At 48.3% G+C, this 23130-nt stretch overlaps 1 protein-coding gene across 6 annotated transcripts in view; it reads left to right on the top strand.

Moving 5' to 3' along the window:
* The window catches only part of LRRCC1 (leucine rich repeat and coiled-coil centrosomal protein 1), a 481085-nt gene that overhangs the window by 62857 nt on the left and 395098 nt on the right, over window positions 1-23130 (top strand). For 5 of the 6 annotated variants that reach the window (XM_078687089.1, XM_078687090.1, XM_078687091.1 and 2 more), the window contains one exon: window positions 8163-8330. In XM_078687089.1, the coding sequence (XP_078543215.1) occupies window positions 8163-8330 (168 nt within the window). Of the gene's footprint in view, window positions 1-8162; window positions 8331-23130 lie in introns of those variants that run through there. The other variant, XM_078687092.1, reaches the window with a different exon arrangement.

The raw sequence follows: 23130 nt of genomic DNA, 5'->3' as shown, positions 1-23130 counted from the left end.
TCGTCGCCCTCACATCCCCTCACCCTCACATCCCCTCACCCTCACATCCCCTCACCCTCACATCCCCTCACCCTCACATCCCCTCACCCTCACATCCCCTCACCCTCACATCCCCTCACCCTCACATCCCCTCACCCTCACATCCCCTCACCCTCACATCCCCTCACCCTCACATCCCCTCTGCCTCACATCCCCTCACCCTCACATCCCCGCACCCTCACATCCCCGCACCCTCACATCCCCGCACCCTCACATCCCCGCACCCTTACATCCCCGCACCCTTACATCCCCGCACCCTCACATCCCCGCACCCTCACATCCCCGCACCCTCACATCCCCGCACCCTCACATCCCCGCACCCTCACATCCCCGCACCCTCACATCCCCGCACCCTCACATCCCCGCACCCTCACATCCCCGCACCCTCACATCCCCGCACCCTCACATCCCCGCACCCTCACATCCCCTCACACCCCCTCACCCGCCCTCACCCTCACTCACCCTCACTCACCCTCTACCCACCCTCTCACCCACCCTCTCACCCACCCTTTCACCCTCACCCACCCTTTCACCCTCACACACCCTTTCACCCTCACACACCCTTTCACCCTCACACACCCTTTCACCCTCACACATCCTTTCACCCTCACACACCCTTTCACCCTCACATCCTCTCACCCATCCTCACGCCCTCACACACCCCCTCACCCCCACACCCCCTCACCCCCACACCCCCTCACCCCCACACCCCCTCACCCCCTCACCCTCTCACCCTCACACCCCCTCACCCTCACACCCCCTCACCCTCACCCCCCTCACCCCCACACCCCCTCACCCCCACACCCCCTCACACGCTCACACACAACCTCAGACCCCCTCACACCCACACCCTCACACCCTCTCACCCTCAACCTCACACCCCCGCACACACCCTCACACTCTCACCCTCACACACCCTCTCACCATCACACCCCCTCACCCTCACACCCCCTCACCCTCACACCACCTCACCCTCACACCACCTCACCCTCACACCACCTCACCCTCACACCACCTCACCCTCACACCACCACACCCTCACCCTCACACCACCACACCCTCACCCTCACACCACCACACCCTCACCCTCACACCACCACACCCTCACCCTCACACCACCACACCCTCACCCTCACACACCCTTTCACCCTCACACACCTTGTCACCTCACACATCTTCTCACCCTCACCCCCCCTCACCCTCACACCTCCTCACCCTCATGTCCCCTCACCCTCACACCCCCTCACACATCCTCACCCTCCCATCCCCTCATCCTCACACCCCCTCACACCCCCTCACCCTCACCTACCCCCTCACACCCCCTCAACCACCCTCACACACCCCCTCAACCACCCTCACACACCCCCTCACACACCCCCTCACACACCCCCTCACACACCCTCACCCCTGCCACCCTCACACCCCCTCACCCCTGCCACCCTCACCCCCGCCACCCTCACCCTCCCTCACACCCCTCACCCTCACACCCCCACACCCACACCCTCACCCTCACAATCCCTCCCCCTCCCCCTCACACACTCACACCCCCTCACACCCCTCAACCTCACACCCCCTCACCCTGACACACCCTCACTCTCCCTCACCCTCACTCCCCCTCCCCTTCACCCACCCTCACTCCCCCTCACCCACCCTCACTCCCCCTCACCCACCCTCACCCACCCTCACACACCCTCACACACCCTCACACACCCTCACACACCCTCACACACCCTCACACCCCATCACACCCCCTCACACCCCATCACACCCCCTCACCCTCACCCTCACACCCTCTCACCCTCCCTCACCCCACTCTGCCCCTCCTGATTCTGAAACTGACCAACGCAGTCACCACGCAGTCTCTTCTCTCTGTCTTATGTCTGCCCTGCCACCATTTACTTCGGACCTTCACCCTCACACTCACACACCCTCACACACCCTCACACTCACACACCCTCACACCCTCACACTCCCACCCTCACACTCCCACACCCTCACACCCCCACACCCTCTCACGCTCACACACCCTCACCTTTTCGTCACAACAAAATACACTGAACATAATCTTCACAAAAGTTATTTACAAAACTTTAAGCTATTGCCATTATAAATTAAAATAACTTTTATTTAAGTATTAATTATTGAAAAAAAATTAAAAGCCATTGTTATTTGTAATATCAATACATGTAAGTCACGTAAATACAACACATATTGCATTACAAATGCTATATGTGTCACATTTGCGAACGTTATAACTATTGGCATTGTAAATGACAAAGCTATTAATTTCATTATTCTCAAAAACAAAACATAAATAAACAAGCATTTGCAATGCAATAGGTCTCGCATTTGTGAGAGTTTGAGCTATTGCCACTGTAAATGACAATGCCTTTTATTTATGTGTTTTGAAATGCTGCCAGCGGTGCATAAACACGCAAATTTCTTACTTATAGTCCTGTAAGTAAAAACTTTTTGATCTACAACACATCTAAAATGTGGTCTCTAATAAGTTTTAATGCATGCGCGGCTCTATACGAGACCTAAACATGAAGATCCGCCCCTTCCAGATACAGCTGGTGCATGCAATCAATAGTGCATTCATGCTTGGTTGAGAGGCTTAATGGTACATGCTACACGTATGAATTAATGACAGACATTAATGATGTAGGATGGCCTCGTGAGTGACATCATCAGGCTGAGGCTGCCGGAGAGGCTTGTGCAGACAGTGCCGTTTACCCCCAGTGGTTGGCATCGGAAGGGCTGTTAGAGACAAATATTATGTAGAAGCCCTCCACGCGTAAACTCAACCCGTAGGTATCAGAGCGCTTTAGGTGAGCACCAGTTACATTACAGACAGACACATTAATTTTTAGGCACGGGGAAAATAAGTGATTTGTCCAGAATCAGAAGATGTTTGAGTCTCCCGCCGGGATCGAACCCGGTTCCCCATCTTCAAAGTCGTCCGCTCTAGCTGTTGAGCCACATCCTGATCAAGTGAGCCTCGGACCCTGCATGGATGTCGCAGTCAGCTTGCCGGGATCATCATGTCAGGCGGCCTCTGCAGACAGATACAGTGGGGTGTCTGATAGAAAGCACGACAGCCAGACATCCATCCAATCTATTTTGAGGCTGTAGGTATGTGTCACACGGTTAATGAGAAGGCCACCCGACGCATGCGCAAAAGAGGAGTTCCTGCATCTCAGACCCAGCGGCAAGTTGGACCACGAAGCGAAGAAATAAAAGCCTGTATGTTTGAATGTTTGTATATTTTTGATTCAGATGACCTAATGCACGTCTTCACAATGATGTGCGGACCCTGCATCTATTTATTATTAAAGTGGATGTGTGTATAATCTAACTTTGGCCTGGTCGGTAGGCCTATCCGACGACATGCAATGTCTGTGTGCATGGATATTGGATTGTTACAGCAAAGGCCTTCATTTCAGTAATTACAGAGCAGTGGGCCAGGAATAAGTTTTATGCTGCCATCTGCTGTGTTGTCAATGCCACTGTGTCGACAGAGAGGGGCTTTGAAGGACGGAGAGGCAACAGGCAGATCAAAGGATGGGTGGGAGGGGAAAAAAACGCATTAGCGAGTGAGAAAAGCCAGAAACACCAATGGGGGCGGGGAAGCAGATTGCCTTCAAGCTTTCAAGCGAGTGGGAGGGATTCTGTGAGATTAGCTTCTGAACTCCTGTAACAAATGACTAATAAGCAGTGGCTAGAAAATGGTGCAGACACTTTGGGGAAAATGGCTTCTTCCATGTACATGGGCAATGTTAGGTTTTTATCCTTTGTGGCCAAAATCCATATAGATGTCAAGATTATTTATATTGATAAACGGAGAAGCTACCCTTGCCTCATGCCACTTGTGTGTTTCAATACATCTATCAATTCATCATTGTTCCCATTTCTAATTAAAGTTGCAGGTCAGTGTGTGCTCTGATACAAATACGTTGTAACAATGGTAACATTCGTATTGCATCATTTTCAGGCTAGAGCAGCTCACACTTTAACCCGGTTTACTCAATCAAATCCAGACCCGAGGTTCACGCGCCCTAGATGCATTGTCCACTTGCTATTCCGAGTATGTTTGTTTATTCATTTGAAGCTCTCTAAGCCCAGGACACACCAGGAGGATGACAGCGCCCTTTAAAGTTTGACAGGGTGAACGGAGCTATTGTGTGCTATCAACGATGCTACTGTGCGCACTGCATGTATTCCTATCCTATTATTAACACATGCATGCAATGTGAAATATAGTTGATACCTCTTCTACACTAAGGTCAAATCATTTGCAGTGTTATATAAATTGCATAACAACGTAGAACATGAGTTAGCTTTAAAAAGATAGTAAAATAAACTACTTTTTCAAACCCTTTCACCTAGGCAGCATCATTTAAAGTTATCCATAAGAACTGATGGATTTGCAAAGGGTCTTGCAGAGCTCCAGACATGGTCAAACCTCATCTGAAGTTTTAGGAGTGGCTGAATCTGTCAGTTAATGTGCTTTTTGTTCAAGCGCCTCATGGCAGGGCAGGCATTATGCAATGTAGTTTCTTATATTTCTTATATAATCTAATATTTTCACTCCCTTAACCTGCATGGGATGGCAAACTCCAACAAGGGAGTTTTCACTTTATTTTCCCAAAGGTAGCGCTGAGAAGTCATTGCTCATAAGTTCCTATAATATAGTCACTCACCTTTTGATATATCACTAGTTAAACTGGACGCAACGTAATGAAACGAGCTTGTAGTCAGATAAAATGTGTATACCGACATGAACACTTGTGCAAGTATACACTGCGAATTTCGAATATATAATAAACAGTCTTTGCTGTCACCTACGAAGGGATAGAAGAGAATGAAAGACCACGATAGTGAATCCACAGATGCAACAGAAGAAAACAAGCCGGGGTGCCAACCTTCGTGTAGCGCTGTGAGGAGGAGGGAGGGGGGAGAGAGTGCGCTGTGCATACCAATGGCGAGGTTAGCAGCGAAGGGGCCTGAAGCGCATCAGCAGGCGAGCCCTAAAGAGAGCCAAAATGGATCAAGGGAGCAGCAGGGCAGGGGGAGAAAGGAGGGGTGATTTTGCGAGGCTTCTGGCGGGGGGAGAAAGGAGGGGCAGCGGAATGCGTGCGAGGGGAGGAGAAGTGTGGCAGGCAGATGTGCGGCCTGGTGAGGGGGCGGGAATGCGAGCCTGGTGGGGGCAGGCGGATTAGGGAGATGCTTGTGCTTGTGTGGTCACCTGACCCGCTTTGTGGCCACGTGACCTCACATGCATGTAAATTGAAAGAGCTTGCAGGCAGTGGGCGGAAGCCATTGTAGGCAGCGTGCTGCATTTACGCCCTTTTAATATTTTGTAAACAGTGTTTTAAGTTGAGCAGAAATATTTAGCATATATAGAGGCGATCAAATGTCTTAAATGGGGTACAATAAAAGACAATCTAAATAAACGACATGAGGAGGGGAGGGAGGGGCTAAAGGCAACACGGACACCGGTTGAATGAAAAGTGAGATGCGGGCGGTGTTCGAAGCTATGAACAGTAGCATGGAACTACACGCTGAAACTGTGATACGCACATAAACACAATCCAAACAAACGGCATGAGGAGGGAAGGGAGGAGCTAAAGACAACACAGATACTGGCGAGCCCAAAGTGATTGCGGCACCATAATAAATAAATAAAGGCGCACGCCGTGTCGGGAGAGAAAGGAAAGCCAAGATCAAGGGAGCAGCAGGGCAGGGGGAGAAAGGAGGGGTGATTTTGCGAGGCTTCTGGCGGGGGGAGAAAGGAGGGGCAGCGGAATGCGTGCAAGGGGAGGAGAAGTGTGGCAGGCAGATGTGCGGCCTGGTGAGGGGGCGGCAATGCAAGCCTGGTGGGGGCAGGCGGATTAGGGAGATGCTCGTGCTTGTGTGGTCACATGACCCGCTTTGTGGCCACGTGACCTCACATGCACTGTGAAGAAACGCCAGTGGTTTCACTAGCCGATCAAGCACTATAATTCTCCCCCATTTCCCATTGCTTCGCAATGGAAAAGGACGAGACCTAAAAATGTGACATTTACAATACCAATAGCTCAAACTTTCCTAATGCGAGACCTGTTGCATTGCAAATGCTTGTTGTATTTGCTACTTCCAAATGGTACCTATGAAGGAAGCTGGGAAGAGCCTAGACCAGCCTAGACTGTAGATTTTTACTTAACACCTCCTCCAGGACGTTCCAGGGATCCTTTGTAATGGGTCAGAATTTTGAGTGCGGAGGAGAGAAGCCACTTTAGAGTTGAGAAGTTTCCCACCGCTCTTTCCTAGCCCATTATTCTCTGGGATGGCTATCCGCCCAATCTCCACAGACTAACAATTAGATAATTGGGCGAGCCCTGTCTCTTTTGTACCCTTTCTGTAATTTTTTCCTGTATGAGACACCATCTTTTCCTTAACTTCCTGCCAGCACCTTGTGCCGAGGACCAAGGCTGGATAGATCGTAGTAGAATAAGCACGAGAACAAAGTGCCCAAAAACAGCCTCAGTCTAAACTGTTAGAATACAAAACTACTGTCTGCAATTTTAGTGCAAAAATGAGGCAGAACAGCAAGTGTCAAGATTTTTCCACCAGAATCTAGTGTGTCCGCAACAGTGCGCACCAAAACCTTCTTGTGCACTGCGATTGGAGTATTTGCCACCAATTACCTTTGCTAGACTCTGCAACCTTCAACAAGATTGTTGGGTCAGACTGCTTAGATCCTGCTTCGAGGAAGAGAGCGGACAACTGTTCAGCAGGGGTGGGAAGGTGCCTGACATGCCGTTGTCAGGCTCTGCATAGCAAAATTGAGCTATGGCAAACTTGGCGGGAAGGGATTGCTTTGGCTGGCCACCTTTTTAGGTCGAGCATTCAAGACCTCCTTTATAAACTTTAGTATATACTTACATGTGTATGTAATTTGTGGGCTCTGGAGATCAACCCTAGGACTTGTCTGCTTCCGCTTAGGGACTTTTCTGTTCAACTGCCGCTATATAACTGTTTTGATAGAAAATGACCAGTAGAGGTCCGTAAAATACCAGAACTGGTTTCTGCTGAGGGACTCTTTTTTTTTTTCTTCTTCTGGCAACTACCTCTATTTAAGTTTCTTGATAGAAAACGATCAGCAGGTGTCAGTAAAATACCAGAGTCACTTTAGCATTCGCTAGATTCCAGTCCATAGAAATAGTCTTCCACGAGCACCCGTAGACAATAATTTTCAAATCTTGTATTTTCAGTGATATGACCACCGATGGCTCTGATTTTATATGAAAAACAGAGCTTTGTACTATACCATTTCATGCTGAAAGGCAATATTTCTCTCCATGTGTTTCCATACTTGGCGCGTCACGCAGTTTGGTGCTTACTTTCTCTTCACTTTTGCGAACAGTAGATGTTTGAGCACCCAGGCTAATGTGCTCCATCGCTAAATACATATGAGATCCCAAAGGCGAGACCGATTGCATTGCAAATGCTTGTTTGTTTTGCAATTAGAGCAGGGACCTTTTTTCTCGTGGACAGCAGTGGTCGCTGCTGCAGCCAGCTAACAGTTCCTCACTAGAGCTACAGATTGTGTGACCACTCTAACAGGCGTTGGCTTGCACAGTAATATTTTATGACTTCTTTATAATTGGCTTACATATAAAAAGACAGACACATGCGCTGGGATATCATTACTGTCTATACATTGAAAGCAGATACTCAAAATTATGAACTAGGATTACAAGTAAGTAACTTTTCTTATGCAACGATTTTCCTTGGTGTAACTTTGGAACCTAGTCCACTTTTGGCACCTCCATAAAAAGCCTCTTTGACATATGACCGAGAATCTGGCCTCCTATTGCCGAGTAGCAGTTGTTGCATTGCCGTGTAGTTCATTTGTTACAATATGTATTCATTAAACACGCTAAGCTGACTTTTGAGTTGGGTGTCTTCCATAGTGCTGCGATGTTTACTTATAAGGCTTTTCCCCCCCGCAACAGTGCATGATACTTTCATGAAAAAAAATAGTAATGTTTGTTGCGCAGACGGTCAAACAGAATTAATTACAGTGAGCAATAAAATGTCTGACGGTCATTCCCGCCTTTATTTCTTTCCTTCTTCAGGGTTTATGCCTCTTCATGGAAACGCCCATAAAGTGAACCACGTTTATCTTCACAGTAACTGCATCAGTAATCTGAACCATTTACTTCAGTCCATGGTAGGTTTGCACAACCTGCTGAGTCTCACGTTACAGAAGAATGGCAAAGGGAACCCAGTCTGCCAGTTTCCGGGTAAGAATCGTTTGAGGTGGACTGGAGTGACACGTTCCTCTTTCCAAAGCCGCCTCTCAGACACGGAGTGGGTGTTTACAATTTTCCCCTTCTATCCAGAACACATTTTGTGCTTTACGTGTGTTATTTAAAGTCCTATAACGAAAAGGAATGGCCCTATTGGGCTTTAATGAATGAAACATACCAGTATCATTACCCACCTAGTCCTAGGGCACTGCCCCCAGCCAGGCAAAAGAGCAGAGAATGGGTGTATGTGTTCCCTCTGAGTTTGTAAGGGAAAGGTACTATGGGTGGGTGCCCAATAGCAGTGCACCAGCAGCAGCAATGTAAAGGTTTGTTTCACAAGCCCTTGCTCTTTTGACTTGACAGCCACCTCTGTGCCAAAAGCACAGACATCATTTTCGAGGCTTACCCCGATCTAAAATCTCTTGACAGTCTAACAGTTGCCCATCCTTTGATGACCTTTAACCCTCAAGTCAATTGCACATGCTGAAAAATCATCTTCTTCCCCGCCTTTTCTTCCCCACCCGCTGTGTCCACTCTGTTTAGTGTACCTTGTTATTTCCAACCCTATTCTGCTTTAAACCCTGCATATGCTGTTGAACTTTAGAATGCGGTCGTCTTCATTTACTTCTAACAATGATCAACTCCACAATATCAGGACATTATTGTTGTCATCTCCTCTCTTGTAGTGGGCATTCTTTCCTAGGCCTCCACTCCTCACAATAGTCCTCACTTTAAAGAAATGTGTCTGCTTCAGTTTACCTCTAATTCAACTCACTTACTACCACAAAACAACTTTTTAGATGGCTGTCAGACTAAAGACCAATATAAGCGTTTTCATACCCGTGAAGTAAACAGCAATGTTTGACCTTCATCTCACCACATGCTTGCACTTGCATTCTGTGCTCAAACTCTTTGGCTCTGCCGAAGAGTTTGATAATTGTCCACCTTCCTTGAGCATCCTACCTTTTCTAGTCATCTAGACGTCCTTGAAATACGAGCCTTACCCTTCCTCTCTGCACTCTAAACTGTTCTTAAGGCTCATTTCTTTCACATCAAAGTTCTGCCCTGCTGGTGAGCCCCTTCACCCCACAAGTTATTGCTGTCAATATGTAAATAATTTGTTTAAATGTCTGCGTTATATCTTATGACCCATTCATCAACCTCTTCACTTCTAAAGCTATTTATAATGTTTTCGTCATCCGTGTTTGCTATGTACCATGATGATTGCTATGCACAGTGTTTTAGTTGTAATTCCTCATTCTTTTTCTCGTATAAAGGTAAATAGTTCAGAATAGTAGTTACATATGGAATGGAATTTTATTTATCAAGCCACAAGAATGAATTCATAAATGACTTGTTAAGCTTTACTGCTCGCTTTTTCTCAAATCACCATTTTACTTTCGCATACTAGCATTAAATTCCAGTTCTAGCGAGGATTGTCCTGCTTCATGTCTTTTCTAAAGCTGTTAACCAACGTTGTATTTGCATTAAAACATCAAGCACACCCAGAATTGGCAGTCCCAATCTGTTCCAGTTTTGTTGCATAGACCGTGCATTGCAATAGTGCCTTTCACTAACATAAATGTAAACTGTTACCCTTCATAAATATTGATCATTTATAGAACACACACTAATAATTGAATTGTTTCTTGCCTTTTTTAATGGTATTTTAATCTGATCTATATATTTCTTGTAGTTTAACATTCATCGTTAATAACCAACCTAACTGCCCGCAGCTTCTGCTCTTCAGCCATCAAGAAACTTGTCCCATTTCTGCTGCATGCATTTTCTGAGTTTAAGCCTGTTTCTCATCCAGGGGATACTCATCAATAGTCATAATCTATGAATAATCCCCGCCCATGTGCGGGATCCCGGAGCATTTAGAATATATATATATATATATATGTGTATGTGTATGTGTATATATATATATATATGTTCCTTTTTCTCCGTTCGGGGAGTTGTTTCTTCATGCACTCTCGGGTCTCCCAAATTACACCACACGCTTTTTTTGCAGATTAGTTCGATTTATTTCATCATTGTAACAGCGAGCCAGCAGCATATATATATATATATATATATATATATATATATATATATATATATATATATATATATATATATATATATATATATATATATATTTTAAGACCAGAGTCTCCTGCGCGTCACCACTCACTCCCAGTAGGCGCAGAACACAAAGCACGGACCAAATTTTACGGTGTTCGATTATTTATTCGCTTGTCGGTTCCATAACGTTTCAGGACCCCTGTGCCTTGCTCACATGACAGCGTTAGTGAGTGAGGGTGAAACATTTAAAGTGACAGTGCTCAATTTTTATTGGATAATATATCATATCATAGACCTAGAGAGTGGGCTTGTTAGCGGGACATTTACTGTATAATAAAGTTGCATTTAGTAAGAAAGTCACCAAATTGCAATAATGCATTTGCATAATGGATATTAATAATCATCAAATCGATGGTTAGACACTTTGTGCAAAATATCTCAAATTTCATGTAAACAATAAGAAGAACTCTCACATAGTTGATTAATCCCACTATGATGATACAATACTTTAGAGAGTGAGCTTATAAAGCAATAATAAATGTGTAATACACTTTCCTGTAGACTGGTCGTTAAACTAATACATTCAAGTAACACCTATATACGACCTCTATATGGTTAAAACACTGTTGTATATATACACAATGGATATTAAAAAAACACATCAAAATGATTGAATGCTTTGTGCATGATATCGTATAGTTCAAGAGATCTTCCCATTGCTAAATACACTTAACAAGAGCACAGTATCATAAACAATTCATATATTTACAAGTAGAGAAAGTCAAATAAACCCTATATCGTTTATAAAACCATTTCACCACTAAGTATCCATTATACTAGATTTAAAAAATACATATACATCAATCCATGATATAAATAACAGCCCCTCCCGGTCAATTCATTTTAATGTTTTTTTTATATTCAAAAGTGCCATATATCCCACCAAAAAGCCTATCAGAATACTGGATATTGTGACATATTCTGTTTGTGCAAAACCATAATAGTACAAAAAAGTGCTTAGTGCAATTTAAAATTCCTTGTTAATTACTGCTGATTATACTTCAGACATAGATCCTTACACTATTTTACTGAGCCCAGTTAAAATTGTCGTTCAAGGAGACATTTATCTGATTTCTTTATAGTATTCACACAAGTACACCCCCATACTGTGAGCTTGTGCTGAAGTTTTAGAATAAGACAGGTATGGCATATATATCACTGTGCCTCAAATATCCTACCCTATTGGAGCTAATATCTCACTTTTACCTAATCGCAATGTAAAATACATATTTTAGTCTCCAAAAGGAAAACCTGAAAATCATTTTAATAATAAGGTTTGAAGAAGAAACCAAATCTGGATTAGTAAATAAGGCAAACACTAAATAGACATTAAACAAGACATTCATATATATATTCCTGTGATGGACAGTGTCAAAATCAGTACAAAATTGCCAACCATTATTATCTCACACTTTTCATGTAACCAATTTCAGAGTCATTACGTTTGATTGATGATATATCGGGGATTTATTCTCAGATATAGTTTTTTCTCAGATATAGTTTTTTCCTGTGCCAATAGATCTTTTCTAGGTGTACAGAGGGCACTGTTGAATAAAACAACTATATATATATATATATATATATATATATATATATATATATATATTACGTAGGTTTGCATTGTAGCACCTATACTATCCCAACCCCTAAGGAAGAAAGAGAGCAGTAAACATTTGTCACACAACAATGCTTTATTGCCATAGAGAAAACCTGTAGTTGCAGATATTTGCCAGTAGGCTGCAGTAGAGTATAAAAAAACAAAGAAAAATGGACACTGTGCCTTTAAGGCGTTAGAGTAGGGGTACCGTGCCTTTAAGACCTGCAGGAGACCCCATGCTCCCATGATGCACCACAGGTGGCAGTTGAGTCAGTTCTTTTTTCCAGCTCCTTCTGAGAGGATCCTGGAGCTTGAGCTCTTCAGTTTTTGTGAATGAAACTGATTTTGAAGACATTGTTTCAGAAAATTCAAAGTTTTCTGTATTCTAAAGGCTTCTTCTGCTGGTTTTTGTGGACTTCCATACATTTTTTCCCGTGAGAATGCCAGCCTTATTCAGGAAATGTCCTTCCTGTGACAAGAAGAGGTCACTGGCAGATCCACACTCGGTGTGTATTGTGTGTCTTCCATCCTCACACAATCCTGACCAGTGCCACCATTGCCAGAGGTTCTCCAGGCGGACCCTGCGCGACAGGGAACGCATAAAACTCCAGGCACTGCTGGAAAAGGACAAGAGTCATCAGGGTGGTGGCCATGGAGGCCCCAGACCACCATCTTCCAGCAAACAACATAAAAAGCGGCGACATTCCACCTCTCCTGATCCCAGAAAGATGAAGGAAACAAGAGATTCACCGTTGACGTCGAAATCGCGTCGAAGAGGCCCAGATACTCTTCAGGGAAACAATCTTGACGTTGAGAGTCTCCGCCCCATGCAACTAAGCCGGCGTCAAGGCACCACACTTCGGGCTCGAAGGCTGTGGGTGCTGAGAGACCTAAGTCTCTGTCGACGTTGAGGCATCCGTCGTCGTCGAGACACTCTCCGCCGCCCTCGAGGGGGTCAGCGTCGAGAGTCGCAACTGCAAACATCTCTCCACCAGTGGGCTTGCCGTCGCAACTGCAAACATCTCGCCACCAGTGGGCTTGCCGTAGTCGAGAGGGTCGTCGAGGTCCCACCACTCGACGTAAAGAAGATCAGCGTCAACACAACGGCATTGAAAATCGCCGTTGACTCGACGCCATGGCAGATCAACGTTGAGATCTCCAAATCGATGCCGAAGGTCGGGGTCACCTCATCGCCATAGGCGATCGACGTCCAGACCACCATCGAGACCTCATTCAACACCGATGGTGACTCAGACCTCATCGCCGTCGAGGCACTCGACGTAGAGAGAAAAAATTACAGGAATCACAGAGGAGTCCCGACGGCAGTCGGTTCCAAGGTCCAGATCGTCATCTGGAGACCGGTCATCGTCTCCAGGACTGCATATTGTGGAGATATCACCCGAGGTATCCCCCAGACCTGCAGAGGAGAGGGCCCACTGTCTGTCGCCTTGCCGTCCGCAAGGTGCGGGGGTCAGGTGGCCCCAGTAGTCCGGGTTCGGATTACTCCCGGACATATTCGCCATCCAGGGCCACCGCTCGGAGAAGCACTCCGGGTGGACCCTCGAAGTCTCCCCCTAGGAGATCAAGATTCGCCTTCCAGACCAAGATCACCCTCTACTAAGTCCAGGGGTCGACACGGCCATCATCACGACAGACCCCATAAGAGAAGGTGCACAAGATCACCCACATGGTCTTCCTCTACAAGATCTTCGGTCCGGGACTACTCCCCAACCTTCTCTTCAACTCCTCCATCACGGGTGTCGCCCATCGATGACCTCTCGACTTTCACAGATGTTCTGGGTCGGGGTGCAAAGAAACTCAACATCACTTTGCATACCCCGGTGGTTCCCACGTCCGTCATCTTTGATACCTTACATCACCGTACAGCTCCTAGACCGCTGCTACCACTGGTGCCAGGATTTTTGGAACCGGCTATGGCCACCTTCCTCACCCCTGCGACGGTGGGTTCCGTTCCATCCAGAATTGCCAAAAAATACATGGCTCCAGCAGAGGACCCCTTGTTTCTCAGGGCTGACCCACCAGCGGACTCTGTTATTGTGGCTGCAGCCATAAAGTCCCACTCAGCTTCTACGTCCTCCTCTGTCCCCCCTGAGAAGGATAGTAAACAGATGGACTCATATGGAAGGAAGATGTGCAATACTTCAGCGGTACCTGCAAACACAACAATGATGGACAGAATGTGGATCAATGTCACACATTCACCCCAGTCCAAAGATCTGGGCCCAAATCCATCGTTTTTCCACTCCACACCACCCTGGGTTAGACAATGGCGATATGCAAATCAGCACTGACCCTGTGCCCCATGGGAACAGTCCAGTCCGAACTACAAAAGCCATGTCCTTCCCAGAACGGAAACAAGCATCCGAGGACCGGCCCGGTTTCGAGGTAACACCTCTCATCAGCCCGGCTAGCTTGATTCCAGTGGTGTGGAGTGCCTGGGACTCACGTCTGAGCATCCCCAGTACACTTAGAGCGGTACCTGCAAACACAACAATGATGGACAGAATGTGGATCAATGTCACACATTCACCCCAGTCCAAAGATCTGGGCCCAAATCCATCGTTTTTCCACTCCACACCACCCTGGGTTAGACAATGGCGATATGCAAATCAGCACTGACCCTGTGCCCCATGGGAACAGTCCAGTCCGAACTACAAAAGCCATGTCCTTCCCAGAACGGAAACAAGCATCCGAGGACCGGCCCGGTTTCGAGGTAACACCTCTCATCAGCCCGGCTAGCTTGATTCCAGTGGTGTGGAGTGCCTGGGACTCACGTCTGAGCATCCCCAGTACACTTAGAGCGGTACCTGCAAACACAACAATGATGGACAGAATGTGGATCAATGTCCCCTCATCGCTGCTGTGCTGAGTGGTCGCTCCCCAGTCTCACTGCCGAGACCTGGTATCGTTGTGCTGCGTTTTCACTTGTGCTGCTTTTAAAATAATTCCGTTTGAAGATTACCTGCAACGGTATCGTTGTGCTGCGTTTTTCACTTGCTCTGCTTTTATATTAATTCCGCCTGAAGATTATTTGTAACGGTAGCGTTGTGCAGCGTTTTAACTTGTGCTGCTTTTAAATTAATTCCGCCTGAAGACTATTTGCACTGTACTGCCCTGGTCGCTGCTTCGCTTTGCTTCCGCTGAACTTGCCACAAATACTTTTACTTTTCAAGCGCGATAACCCCCGGCGCTCTGCTCTGCCCTCCCCTCTGCTGCCATTTTGTTTATGTTGTTGTTTTGAGCGGTGTGCGTCCTCTTGAGCCCGCCCCGCCTCCCAGCTGAGCCGCCCTCGCCCCTCCCCCTTCCCACTATCCATATATGACAGATTCATTTTCGCGCAGCGGTCGCGCCCCATTCGCGCCGAAGGTGCGCCAAAGGTAAGCCCGTCTACGCCCGTCCGCGCCTGGACCGCACCCAGCGCCCGTCCCCCTGCTCTATGCCGCTCCCAACCCCCCAGAGTAACTTATGATGCCGCTACTCTCCTCGCCCTCAACCCCGGACGCACCCCACTTTGCTGCGCAACAACCCCAGGACGTACCCACGGCCCATTCTCTTGCCTCTCCTGTAAGTTCAACTGCTTCAGGACCCTCACCAAACACACTTCCTTCACACTCAGCTCCGAACCCAACGACTTAAAATGCATCCTACTGAACACCCGCTCGGTCCACAGACATGCAACCGAACTCTGGGACCTAATGGACACCGCGTCACCTGACATCGCTTTCCTCACTGAAACATGGATGAATGCATCCTCTGCCCCTGACATCGCCATAGCCATACCGGACTCTTACAAGATCATTCGGAAAGACCGCACCGATCAAACTGGAGGAGGCATCGCCATCGTCCATAGAAACACCATCAAAATTACAACCTGCTCTGACGACAATCTTGCATCCGCCGAACACCTCCACTTTCAGATCCACACCGACCCCAGGACCACACTTAGAGGAACCCTCATTTACAGACCCCCAGGCTCCCGATCTCAATTCAGCGACATCATCACTGACTTCATCACCCCGCACGCCCTCGCCTCAGAGAACTACATTCTTCTAGGAGACCTCAACTACCACCTTGACAACATTCTCGACAACAACACCACCACCCTCCTGGACAACATGGCCAATCTCGGACTCAAACAACTTGTTAACACCCCCACTCACACAGCCGGACACACGCTCGACCCTATTTTCACCTCCAGCAAACACATCTCCTTCAATCTCACTACAGCTCTCCACTGGACGGATCACAGCTGTGTTCACTTCAGCTACAAAACAACCCTGACCCACAACCGTCCACAACCCATTCCCCGAAGAAAATGGAACAAAATCACCACTGACCAACTCCTCACATCACTCAGCCAAAATACTCCCACCCTAGCAACGGACCCAGACCAAGCGGCCACCAACCTCAGGCAATGGATTACCCTCAGTGCAGACGAACTAGCACCCCTGAAAAAACACCAGTTGAAATCATCCAGCAAAAAGGCTCCCTGGTTCAATGATGACCTTAAAAAATCCAAGAAGACATGCCGCACCCTGGAGAAGAATTGGAGAAAAGAACCTACCTCAGACAACATGACCTCCCTCAAGACAGCCACCCGCAAACACCACCAACTGATTCGATCCGCCAAGAAATCAGCATTTAAGGACCGTCTCGACAACAACTCCCATAACAGCAAGGAACTCTTCAATATCGTCAAAGAATTCACCAACCCTCCCGCAGCATCCAACGACATCACTAACTCCCAAGACCTCTGCGATGCGTTATCCTCCTTCTTCTACAACAAAATTGCCGACATCCACAACAGCTTCAAGAATACTCCCAATGAACAACTCACCCCACCCCCTTCAGATCCCACCCCTCCAACTAACTACCTTAACTCCTGGAACCCAGTCACAATTGAAGACACCATTCGCCTCATGAACTCAATCCACTCTGGCTCACCTTCTGACCCCTGTCCCCACTACATCTTCAACAAAGCTGACTCCATCATCGCCCCCCAACTCCGCGACGTCATCAACTGCTCCTTCAACTCCGCCACCTTTCCAGAAATATGGAAACACGCCGAACTCAGCGCCCTTCTGAAAAAACCAACAGCAGACCCCTCAGAACTGAAAAACTACCGACCCATTTCCCTCCTCCCTTTCCCGGCCAAAGTCATCGAGAAAGCCGTCAATAGCCAACTCGCAGCCTTCCTTGAATCCAACAACTCCCTGGATCCCTCACAGCACGGCTTTCGAGCCAAACACAGCACCGAAATCGCCCTCTTTGCTGCGACCGACGACATCCGAGCACTCCTAGACAACGGTGAAACAGTGGCCCTCATTCTACTCGACCTCTCCGCCGCCTTCGACACTGGCTGTCATAACACCCTCATACAACGCCTCAACAACATCGGCATTCAAGGTAAAGCCTTGGACTGGATCATCTCGTTCCTAGCCGGAAGAACCCAGAGAGTCCGACTACCCCCTTTCTACTCAGAGCCCACCGAAGTCATCTGCGTCGTACCTCAAGGCTCCTCACTCAGTCCCACCCTCTTCAACGTCTACATGAGTCCCCTCGCCTCCATCGCACGTCAACACAACCTCAACATCATCTCCTACGCCGACGACACCCAGCTAATCCTTTCCCTCACCAAAGACCCCAACACCGCCAAAAACAACCTTCACGAAGGTATGAAAGAAGTAGCCGAATGGATGAAACAGAGCCGCTTAAAACTCAACTCAGACAAAACGGAGGTGCTCATCCTAGGATCCTCCCCCTCAGCTTGGGATGACTCCTGGTGGCCTTCCGCTTTGGGATCAGCGCCCACACCCACAAACCATGCACGTAACCTTGGCTTCATTCTAGACTCCTCTCTATCAATGTCCAGACAAGTCAACGCCGTATCATCCTCCTGCTTCAACGTCCTTCGCATTCTCAAAAAGATCTTCCGCTGGATCCCCCTCGAAACAAGGAAAACTGTCACCCATGCACTGGTCACGAGTCGACTGGACTATGGCAACACACTCTACGCCGGAATTAGAACAAAATTGCAGAAAAAGCTCCAGCGCATCCAAAACGCATCAGCGAGACTCATATTAGACCTCCCGCGCCAAGAGCACATCACCGGTCACCTAAAAACCTCCACTGGCTTCCCGTCAACAAAAGAATTACTTTCCGCCTTCTTACCCACGCACACAAGGCCCTTTATAAGCTAGGACCCGAATGCCTCAACACTCGACTGTCCTACTATCCCATCCGCCAACTAAGATCATCCAATCAAGCCCTCGCCGCAGTCCCGCGCATCCGAAAAACCACCATGGGTGGCAGATCCTTCTCCTTCCTGGCTGCCAAGACCTGGAACTCACTCCCCACCCACCTCCGCCTTACTCAGAATCACATCTCCTTCAGAAAAGAACTGAAAACATTGCTATTCGACAAACAATGAACCCCTCCCTCTAGCGCCTTGAGACCCTCTGGGTGAGTAGTGCGCTTTATAAATGCCTGAACTTGAACTTGAATGTCACACATTCACCCCAGTCCAAAGATCTGGGCCCAAATCCATCGTTTTTCCACTCCACACCACCCTGGGTTAGACAACGGCGATATGCAAATCAGCACTGACCCTGTGCCCCATGGGAACAGTCCAGTCCGAACTACAAAAGCCATGTCCTTCCCAGAACGGAAACAAGCATCCGAGGACCGGCCCGGTTTCGAGGTAACACCTCTCATCAGCCCGGCTAGCTTGATTCCAGTGGTGTGGAGTGCCTGGGACTCACGTCTGAGCATCCCCAGTACATTTAGAGCGGTACCTGCAAACACAACAATGATGGACAGAATGTGGATCAATGTCACACATTCACCCCAGTCCAAAGATCTGGGCCCAAATCCATCGTTTTTCCACTCCACACCACCCTGGGTTAGACAATGGCGATATGCAAATCAGCACTGACCCTGTGCCCCATGGGAACAGTCCAGTCCGAACTACAAAAGCCATGTCCTTCCCAGAACGGAAACAAGCATCCGAGGACCGGCCCGGTTTCGAGGTAACACCTCTCATCAGCCCGGCTAGCTTGATTCCAGTGGTGTGGAGTGCCTGGGACTCACGTCTGAGCATCCCCAGTACACTTAGAGCGGTACCTGCAAACACAACAATGATGGACAGAATGTGGATCAATGTCACACATTCACCCCAGTCCAAAGATCTGGGCCCAAATCCATCGTTTTTCCACTCCACACCACCCTGGGTTAGACAATGGCGATATGCAAATCAGCACTGACCCTGTGCCCCATGGGAACAGTCCAGTCCGAACTACAAAAGCCATGTCCTTCCCAGAACGGAAACAAGCATCCGAGGACCGGCCCGGTTTCGAGGTAACACCTCTCATCAGCCCGGCTAGCTTGATTCCAGTGGTGTGGAGTGCCTGGGACTCACGTCTGAGCATCCCCAGTACACTTAGAGCGGTACCTGCAAACACAACAATGATGGACAGAATGTGGATCAATGTCACACATTCACCCCAGTCCAAAGATCTGGGCCCAAATCCATCGTTTTTCCACTCCACACCACCCTGGGTTAGACAATGGCGATATGCAAATCAGCACTGACCCTGTGCCCCATGGGAACAGTCCAGTCCGAACTACAAAAGCCATGTCCTTCCCAGAACGGAAACAAGCATCCGAGGACCGGCCCGGTTTCGAGGTAACACCTCTCATCAGCCCGGCTAGCTTGATTCCAGTGGTGTGGAGTGCCTGGGACTCACGTCTGAGCATCCCCAGTACACTTAGAGCGGTACCTGCAAACACAACAATGATGGACAGAATGTGGATCAATGTCACACATTCACCCCAGTCCAAAGATCTGGGCCCAGTAGTTCGGACTGGACTGTTCCCATGAGGCACAGGGTCAGAGCTGATTTGCATATAGCCAGTGTCTAACCCAGGGTGGTGTGGAGTGCAAAAAAACGATGGATTTAGGCCCAGATCCTTGTACTGGGGTGAATGTATGACATTGTTCTACATTCTGTCCATCAACTGTGTGTTTTGTGCAATACTTCAGCGTCATCAATGAAGGTTGCGAGTGCCTCTGCCCTTCTCGAGAGATATGACAGATCTCTTTGGGGCTCCCTGGCACGATTAACCGAGAAGCTTCCCAAAGAAGACCGGCATGATTTCACGGAAATTCTGCAAGAAGGGGGGTTAGTAGCCAAAGTGCTGCAGCAGACGCTTCAGATCTCGCCGCTCATGGCTACTCCCATGGAGTCTGTTCAGGACACTCAGCCTGGCTGCGACTCACAGGCCTCAAGCCTGATGCCCAGCAAAAAAAATTCTTAACCTTCCATTTAATGGCTCGTCTTTGTTTGGGGCTCACGCTGACGACGAGATGAACAAAATTAAGCCAGAGATGGACACTGTCAAGGCTGTTGGCCTAGAAAAGCGCAAAGAGTTCAAGAAACGTTTCCGTCAGAGCGACAAACCTTCTTTTCAACAGAGGGTTCAAACCCCTCAATGGTCCTCCCAGATTCAACAAAGATCCCAGTTCCAACACAGGCGCCCTGGAAGAGGAAGAGGCAATAACAAACAGCAGTCCACCTCTATGCAGCCTCCCAAGCCTTCAACTGGAAGAGTGGAAAACCATAACAAGAGACAAATGGGTGCTGAATATTTTGCAGCATGGTTACTTGCTGAGGTTCAAGTCTCCTCCTCCGCAAGTGCCCCCCCAATTCAAGCGCCTTCCTCTTATTGAAAGTCAGCTGTTAAAGGACGAAGTATCTATCCTTCTGGCAAAGAAGGCAAGAGAGGAGGTCCCGCCCCTACAATTAAATCAGGGGGTATATTCCCGCTACTTCCTAGACCAAAAGCGAGGAGCAGCCAAAGAGTACAGACCTATCCTCGACCTGCGCCTGCTGAACAGGTTTATCAGAAAGGAGAAATTTCGTATGCTGGCCCTGCATCAGATCTTTCCACACCTTCACCAGGGAGACTGGATGTGTGCCATCGACCTGCAGGATGCCTATTTTCATATACTTGTCTCAGTGAACCATCGCAAATTTTTCAGGTTTCAGATCTCTTGTCACCACTAGCAGTATCGAGTGCTTCCGTTCGGCCTCAAATCCCCCGTGGACATTCTCCAAGTGCATGGCGGTGGTGGCTGCCTTCCTCCGCAGATGGAAGATATTAGTCTAACCATTCGTAGACGACTAGCTCCTGAAAAGCTCCACCCCTACTCTGCTTCAGAGCCATCTCACATACTGCCTCAACCTGATGCACTCCTTGGGGTTGGAGGTCAACTACAAAAAGTCGGTCCTCAACCCCACCCAACGAATACACTACCTGGGCGCCTCCCTTGACTCCGCAGAGGCAAGCATGTGTCCTTCAGAGGAGAGGTTGTCATCGATGCTTCTGAAGTGCCGCACCCTTCTCGACACCTAGAGTCCTACTGCCAGACAAGTGTCGTCACTACTGGGATCGATGGCCTTGTGCATCTACATTGAACCCAATGCACGCCTTCACATGCGACCTCTGGAGCAAGGCACTCGAGGATCAATGGTCTCAGAGGTCAGGTCACTGGGAAGATCGTGTCTCTCTCCACCAACTTGCCAGAGACTCCATCAGATGGTGGATGAAACGCTCTCACCTGCTACAAGGGGTTCCGTTTCATCAGTCGCCTCCAACGCAGACAGTGGTCACAGATGCCTCAATGCAAGGCTGGGGAGCTCATATGGACCAGCTTCAGGTACAAGGTCTCTCGTCCGAGACAGAAAGAAGCTATCATATCAACTTCTTGGAGTTACGGGCGGTCTATTTGGTGCTCAAGTCCCTGTACCCATCTCTTCAGTCCAGCCACATTCAAGTTCAGACAGACAACACAGCCACGATGTTCTATCTGAACAAACAAGGAGGCACCAGGTCACGAGTTCTGTCTCTGGAAGCTCAATCCATTTGGCAGTAGCTTCTGGCTAGAGGTCTCTTCATTGTTGCAGTTCACCTTCCAGGGACCCTGAATGTTCAGGCAGACGGTCTAAGCAGAGACTTTGTAGAAGCGCACGACTGGGTGCTCAACAAAGATGTCGCCCAGGAGGTGTTCCGGCAATGGGGAGTGGCAGACATTGATCTGTTCGCAGACGCGGCAAACGCGAAATGCCCGGTCTTCGCGTCCAGATTCCCCCAGCAAGGATCATGGGGGAATGCACTTTTGATCAGCTGGTCGCAGACATTGCTGTACGCTTTTCCTCCACTCCCTCTGATCCCGGAGAAGTTCTACAGGACCAACACCAGAATGATCCTGATAGTGCCGGAGTGGCCACCCCAGTGGTGGTACCTGGATCTCCTCCAATTGTCAGAGGTTCCTCACCGGAAACTACCATCCCGCCCGGACTTACTGACCAAGGACGAGGGGAGGGTGTTTCATGCCCAACCTTCCCTCCTTTCGATTGACGGCATGGTTCCTAAGGTCATCCAGTATGACCACCTAGACCTTTCGGCTGACTGTATGAACATACTTAGAGAAGCGAAGAGACCCTCCACCAGAAAGTCTAATGCTTTCAAGTGGAAGAGGTTTTACATTTGGTTTAAGGACAATGCTCTCGATCCAATTCAAGGTCAGGAGCAGGTGATTCTCCCATACTTGTTACACTTGGCAAGGTCAGGCCTGAAGTACCCCTCCATCAGGGTTCACTTAGCTGCTATCACAGCGTACAGGAAATCTCCTTCCCAGACCTCATTCGTCGTTGTGCCTGTGGTCAAAGATTTCCTGGAGGGGCTTAAGAAGGTGGTTCCACCAGTGAGGTCCCCTTCTCCTCCCTGGGAGCTTAACATCGTACTTACTAAATTGATGGGTGCTCCTTTCGAGCCTATTCATAAGGCGTCTTTGCAGCACTTGACCTGGAAAGCTGCCTTCTTGGTAGCCATCACCTCAGCCCGCAGGGTGAGTGAAATTCAGGCCCTGTGCTGCAAGGAACCTTACATGGTTTTTCATGCCAATAGAGTGGTGCTACAGACTCATCCAGTCTTCCTGCCCAAGGTGGTCTTGGATTTCCACATCAATCAGACCATCACACTGCC

This window comes from Lissotriton helveticus, chromosome 4_1, assembly GCF_964261635.1.
Source record: "Lissotriton helveticus chromosome 4_1, aLisHel1.1, whole genome shotgun sequence".
Taxonomy (NCBI): Eukaryota; Metazoa; Chordata; class Amphibia; order Caudata; family Salamandridae; genus Lissotriton; species Lissotriton helveticus.
The sequence above is the reverse complement of the archived record's forward strand: the minus strand, read 5'-3'. Positions and strand labels throughout refer to the sequence as shown.